General features: G+C 44.8%; 1 protein-coding gene across 1 annotated transcript in view; it reads right to left on the bottom strand.

The window, feature by feature from the left end:
* Positions 1–7,271, bottom strand: part of trip4 (thyroid hormone receptor interactor 4) — a 72,463-nt gene continuing 65,192 nt past the window's right edge. The window contains exon 13 of the mRNA XM_063187790.1: positions 1–562. Coding sequence (XP_063043860.1) covers positions 498–562 — 65 coding nt within the window. The 3' untranslated portion in view covers positions 1–497. The remainder of the gene's footprint in view (positions 563–7,271) is intronic.

Raw genomic sequence — 7,271 nt, 5'->3', positions numbered from 1 at the left:
TTTATGTATTTATTTTCTGCACAGCGCAATTGTAATGGAGAGCCGTTTCATGGTGACAAAACAAACATAGAAAAGATCAGACAGTTTAATAAAATCTTCATAAGGGATATTGTTTCTCTTTGAAATGTACTGTATATCACATCACACATTTACTCTCCTTTTGGATACATTTATGGAAATAGTATCCCATAGTTATGCAACTAGATGCTTTAATATTGGTCCAGTGGACAAATGACATACTGGTACTAGCTTACGTTTAGAATTTCATCTTTATTTATTATCTTACAATTAAGTACAAATGTGGGCTGTCTTATGATAACCTCCCCGTTTATTGCAACAAGACGCGAGTTAGTCCCAGCTTGAGGGAAAGCCAACACTTAACACCAGTGGCAAAGTTCCAGAGTGCTGCCCACGTGATCAGACGGATGTCCTTTAGATGACTCATCAGCCAGTGTTCCTCCGGGGTCACGCACCAACACGGCACCGCTCTGCTCTGGTCACTCAGCAGCTGACGGTATTAACCCTTTTCTTGCAGCCTGGTGGTACTGGCTCTCCAGCTTCCCTGAACGAGAGAAAGAGAGAAGGGGGGGGAGGGGGAGACGACAGGAAGAGTTATGAAGCGAAAGCCTTTCAGAGGGGCAGTATGTCCTTTCTGAAGATCAGTCAAGGCAGAGATCAGGAGGTTGAAAGCCCCAACACAAATCTGTGACAAGCCGACACCTCACACACACACACACACACAAGCTCTAAATCGAGCTGCCACTATTGGTTTACAAGGGAGCATGCAGCCGTCTGCTAAAAAAGGGCCAGGGAATGATAGATCCTAACAGTATTTCCCACTGTATTTGAAGGGCCAGGGAGTCAGAGAAAACACTTGCAAAAGATCTGGTATACTAACAAGGCAGCAGTGATGGGGCTAAAAAGAGAAGTCACAATATTCTGAACTTAATGTACCACGAAACATCAGAGCTACAGTACACGTTAACTCATGTAACCAACTTCCAGCGCATCCTGCTAAGCTAGGCTGGCAAGAGGAAGGGTTATCACACTGTGTTAATTGCATGGAGCAAAAAAAGGGAATGAATCATCTTGTCTGACGCTCGGGTGGAGAGCGAATAAAATAATTACCCAAAAAGGTACCGTATGCCTGTGCAGGTAATGAACCTTGTGCACAAAAAAGCCACCTAATAAAACTCACAGCTTGGATTATCATTAGCATTGGCTTTGTTTCTTTTGATTCGTGGATCGTCAAAACGATTGATGGGATACATGAGCCTTCTGGAAGAATAAAGATGTAAGCCTGTTCGTGATCTACACAGCTCAGTCTGAGGTGAAGCTTGGCTCCAGCAGCTGTAATTGATCTAATCTCAATGTTCAAAGTGGGTTTTGGCCCTTTTGTACAGAAGGTGGCATTGATCTGGAAAAATCAGACAAGCGTCTCAGAAAAATAAATAAAAAAAATAGACAAGCTTTGAAACAGGACTTCTTCCGTCGAAATATGTAACATCAGAGGGCCAAGTACAAATGTGGACTCTGAATTGAGACTTGCTTTATGTTGTAATTTCTATGGCATTTCAAGTGCTACTGTGAGCACAAAAGGCTTCAACAGCACCGCTTTTCCTTTCCATTTCAACAAGTAATGGGGTCACCCAAGAGAGACCACTGGGATTTTCAAAATGCCAAATTGAACGCGTCAGATCCCATATATCGCTGCAAAACGTGTTATAGAATGCCACTTACAACTGGATGAATTCCATAGTTAAAAACAAATGTGTAGGATTGTAGGATTGAGAGTGTATAATGGCCATCAATTCTGAAGCACAAACAGGCAATTCTAAATGAGCTACACAATAGAGAAAATGGCTGACATTACAATGTTCCTGGATCACTATGGCATTGCAGACAGAGGAGCTAAAAGTGCTGAATACCAAACTAGTTTTTAAATATAAAACAAAAAATCTTAGATAGCACTGGCAGCTGTGTGTAAACAATGTAATCATGCCAAGATATCCAATGCCAAGATGTTCCAAGACCATCCCACATCTGCATACATAATGATATAGTAATTTCAACTGTTTGTTAATTTCTGGCTTGTTTGAAGGTAGCCACTTCTGACACAAGACAATGTAACAATGATTTTCAGCTTCTATTCTTTATATTACCAGTAGATTATCTGCTTGTACATCACATGCCTCACTGGAAATACACTGGACACAAAATACACTGGACTGTTACTGATATTATTAAGTTGAATTTGTGAAGAAAAAATAGTCTGATGAAATGGTAGCCTATCTTGCAAACGTTTTCCTATATAAAGTGTGCTTATTGTGTAACTCCTTACTGAATGAATACCAGAAGACCCCAACATCATCTTCTCATGATGCTCACACAGCCAACATATCTGTATGTGTCAGATTCTTCTTATTTGGCAAATACCAGGCAGACTCTACAAAGAGAGCTTTCTCTTTGTTTTATAGCATGCATGATAGAGAGTGAGTGCGTTTTCCATTTTATCTTTTCTTTCCCATTTTCATTTGATACAATTCCACCAACCCCCTGTGGCTGCCAGTGAAATGGATACGTGGTGGGGATCTGACAATCTTATTACAGTGCTCATGCCTGGGCACTTTTTTGCTTTACTATTAGATAATGTCTGCGGCGCTCTTGCCCCAAAAATGAAGTGTCAAGTGTGTAATTTAGCTGTTGACTCCGAATGGCCATCAGCCACAGTAGATTTAGGGCAGTGGAGCTCGACACGTGCTGATGATGGAGGTTACATGTCTTCATGACTCCCTGCGGCAAATTGCACGTTTGCTCCTCCAGCCCTGGGGCTTTCAGTTCCAGGCGAGCAGCAGGGCTGGACTGCTCATCTGGCATACAGGGCAGCGTCCTGGTGGGCCAACAGGCCAGTCCTCAGGGGCCGATAATGCTGCTTTCTGCTGATTCTGCTGTTGTTCTTTGTTTTTTTCTTCTTAGAGACTGGCCCACCATTTAGATAGGGCAGCCCATTGGTCCATCTTTAATATAGATAACGGACTGAGCCCATCATAATACCGTAGGAAAACCAGGAGGGATGTGTGAGGGACTGGTCTAGGCCAATAATGCCCAGTTTTGACCCCAGCTCAGCCCTGGCGAGCAGCACAGCGTTCTGTGATTACCACCACCAGTTCAGCACGGTCTGGGGGAAATCGGATCAATTACAGGGCCAGTGTTCATTTGCTCATGTGACCAGCCATCAGCAAATAAAGCCCAGGCTGGATGAAAGGGCTACAGGGCTGGGGTTATTTGCAGAGCTGGGTCCTACGTGGGATGTGCTGTTATCAGCACTGTTTGCTACAGCGTCCTTCCCAATCACAAGGTTTTTTTCTGATCCTAAAATAAATAAACAATTTCAAAAGGACAGGCTTTGCAATCTGAGAAGTTGAGCCGGGAATGCAAACAGCGAAGCCTGGTTTACAGGGGAGAGGGGAATGAAGCAATGAGCCGGGTCCAGTTTGAAATTGAGGGAAACATCTTCATCCGTGAAAAGCAGGTTTTGTGTGCAGCCGTGGTTAAGAAACAAGGGAGCAAGGGTATTGTTGCACTCTAGATGTTTAGAGAAATAGGCAGGTGCGTGGACCCAAAAGGAATAGCTCGGGGTGAGAGCAGGTTTACACACTTAATAAGACACTACGGTCAAGCACAAGGAGTTTTAATTTTTCTCAGAGCAGAGTCTTAGTGTCTTATTCAGTGTGCTGACAGGCTCTCAACCTGTATTGCCATGGTTAAACCAGAGTAAATGTGAAAAATGTGCACTATACGAGATGGTGAATGTGCATGATACTGAACGACACTACTAATTGCTACTGATATGGAATTAATTCTAATGAATCATAAAAATGTCAAAGATAGAAGAAGATGAAGATGAAAGAAGAACAGACAAAACTGAAGTGGATGTCAGACATTAAAATTAAGAATGTTAACTACACACTAAACTACAATATTTGAAGTTACTAGCTGCATGAGTGAAGAGACCGTAATTCCATCTGACATGGATATTAATTCTTCAATTACACCCAAATTCCTGCCATACACACAGCGTGGTATTAATGTAGATCTTATCCTTTGAAAACAACAATGAGCGGGCATTACACAGCACATTAATAGCAGAGCATTAATATCAATAAATGAATATGACGTAATAACAGAGGTAAGAGGAATGCATTCATCATGTGCGAAATTACCTGCCTGCTTACCAAATCACATTTGCAATGCTTAATGACTTATGACTAATGACTTTGTATTTTGTGTAGGCAAAAGATTTCCTTTTTGGCAAAAAGCAGCATTGCAGTTACACATTCAAAATCTATTGGGACATTGTTTAGTATGCAGCATTATGTTTACATACATCTAATGCGCCAGTGCTAAGTTGTTAGACACAGTAATGTGTTAGACACCCTGTGATGAAGCTGGGCATAATAGACCAGGGTACACTATAATATGTACTAATGCAATGCTCTCCCATTAACACCTATAAACTGTTTGCCATTACTTTTTATTTGTCCAAATTAGCTGAGCAGACTACTTCGGCTAACGAGCTGATGACACATGTTTACCTAAATCACCTTAAGGAAAAATTGTGTAAAAAAAACAATTTTGAGTTGCCACTTTCCGCACAGAAGGAGAGAGTATGTGATAGCATCACTTGGCTCTAATCTTCTCCCTGGGTGCTACCCTGCCAGCCCTACTCAGCTGCTTAGCCTCCAGGATTTCAACTTCTGCTGCCGAGGCAGGATCTACAAGGCATGGGCATCGACCGGCCGAGATGATTTCCCATTGATCGCGGGCGCTGTTGGGGAGCTGCTGTGCAGTAGTTTATTACCCGCTCGCATGCTGCAGCTCGAGAGGGGGGGGACCGCGCGCTATGGAAGCGAGCTAGTCCAATAATGGCCCTGGTGTGGCCAGACAGACAGAGCTAGAGAGCTGCGGCTTTCCCCCTTACAAACCCAGCGCCTGCTGCTTCGGGCGGTGCGGCCCAAATAATCTATCACTCTCACAGACACTCTGTAATGACAGAGATTCCCATAAAAAGGAGGGGGTTGGCTGCCCACAAAGGCAGCGCTCGCTCATTCACTGGATGAGGAGGAGGGAAGGAAAGGGAAAAAAATGAATTGCCTCCCTCTCAGTCTTTAAAGCTCTGGCACCCGCGCAGAGCAAGACAAGAGTCAAAGGCTAGAAAAAAGAACCATGAGCAGGATATCAACCCAGAGTGCATAATAGGTTACTTACAAAGAAAAACCCAGTGTCCATGGAAAATTAATTTGGCCTCGCCTTTTTTTAACTCGTTTCTTGCCTTACAAAAATATGTGACTTGGGACTTGTCGCAGCCATTTTAAATGGCTCCTCTCTCGCCTTAAACCCACCGGCGGTGCCAGCAAAAGTACAGAGGAATGTTTCTCTCGCTCATCTCCCCCTCCTTACATTTGCAAGCTTGCTGGCGAGGAGGGTTGTCTGCTCCGTTGCGGACAGCTGAATATATCCCCAGCTAGCTAGCTTCGCTGGGAGAAGGAGAATAATTAGGTTTCAGTGACAGCCTGAATGTGATTGTGTTTGGCTTTGGTGCATAAGCAGAGCCTGTCGAGGAGAGATTCCTCTAATAAGGTTTCACTTGCTCTCAAGGTAGCCGGCTGCAGCAGGCTTGGGATTTGTCATACTACAGCAGGAAAAGAAACCCAAAGACAGGATTGGTAATGTGGCTAATTCCAGTAAGACATCTATAACTATTAACTGCACAGTATCTACCTGATCAGGTCCTGTCTCAGAAAGGTAATGACAACCTGAGCTACGTATATGAGAGGCTTTAAAACATTCAGAGAGTTTTTACACACAGATGTGATGCTGTTGTCTTTTTAGCAATAGTCAAACTACCAAAATAAAAAAACATGGTATTTTGTGAAAACTTGTCACTTCCAATGTAATGTGGATCATAAGGCAGTCATCATCGGTTGGCCTTGCGATGTCCAGGCGTGTCGAACTGCTGTGAGCAAATGTGTTCGAATTACAGTAAGCAAGGATGTCAGTGTCATAACAGCTCACGAGCATTCCATCCTGGCTCCATCCAGAACAGGAACCGACACTAACATGAGCCAACATGAATGCCCGCTTCACTGCGAGCGAGAGGCGAGTGGGAAAGCGTGCATTTAGTTATGCCACTTTGCAAGCCTGAATGGCTCCATAGTCACCTCTGCTGCTCGCTGCTTCCGCAGCCAACATGCATAAACAAAAAGACACACATATGCAAACACACACAGGGGGAGGGGAGAGCTGGAGGGAGGGATAGAAAGCGAGAGAGAAAGGAAGGCAGCTAAAGAGAAAGAAAGGGGGGAGTTGCAGAAAGAGCTTGACGAGGCACAAAGGGAGGACGGCAGTACATGCGCCCCTGAAACAGGGGCAGAGTAGATTTACGGCCCCCTGTCCCTAATACGCCATGACACTAATCAATTCTACCTGCCACACGACATTTGAGGCTGGCTGAACTAGATAGAGCTTCCGAGAGGACCAGATTCCGCCGACCACCACACCACGCCACACCACACCACACCTCACCTAACCTCACCACAGTAAAGCCCCTTCTCAACCTTTCCTCCCCCCAAATCCCTGTCCCTCTCTCCCTGCCTACCCCAAGGTGAGGAAGTGCCTTTGTATCTTTACACAGCCTGGGAATATGCACAAAAGAGGCGCGATCTCTCAGCAGTCACCCAGGTCGCCCATACTAATGGACCCAACAGGGAAAACAGATTAATTCTGCGGTCGTTAATAATCCTGAGGCTGCTCCCCTCCACCGAGATCGTTCATCACCCTGCCGCCATTCTCTCTTGCTCTCTCTCTCTCTCTCTCTCTCTCTCTCTCTCTCTCTCTCTGTCTGTCTGTCTAGCTCTCTCGCCCTCGCTCCCTCTATCTTTTTCTCTCCCTCTGTCTCACTTGTGTGTTCTTCCCTCTCTCTTTCTCTCACCATTTTCTGTCTCTCCTGCTCTCTTTCGCTCACCTCTCTCCATCTCTATCCATCCCTCTCTCTCTGCCTCTCCCTCCATGTAAGAGCCCCCGAGCAGCAGAGGAGAGGAGACAGGCAGGTCTACTACTGGTGCTGTGACCCTGAATCTCTTCCCAGCCATCACCATTTCTCAGCTGAGAGAGAAGACAGAGCCTCCGGCACAGAGACAAATGCTCGCATGGCACAGGGAAGGATTAACAGAAAACAAAAAGCACACATACACACAAGCACTAACGCACAC

Source organism: Engraulis encrasicolus, chromosome 22 (genome assembly GCF_034702125.1).
Source record: "Engraulis encrasicolus isolate BLACKSEA-1 chromosome 22, IST_EnEncr_1.0, whole genome shotgun sequence".
NCBI lineage: Eukaryota > Metazoa > Chordata > Actinopteri > Clupeiformes > Engraulidae > Engraulis > Engraulis encrasicolus.
This window is presented reverse-complemented; position numbering and strand designations above follow the sequence as displayed.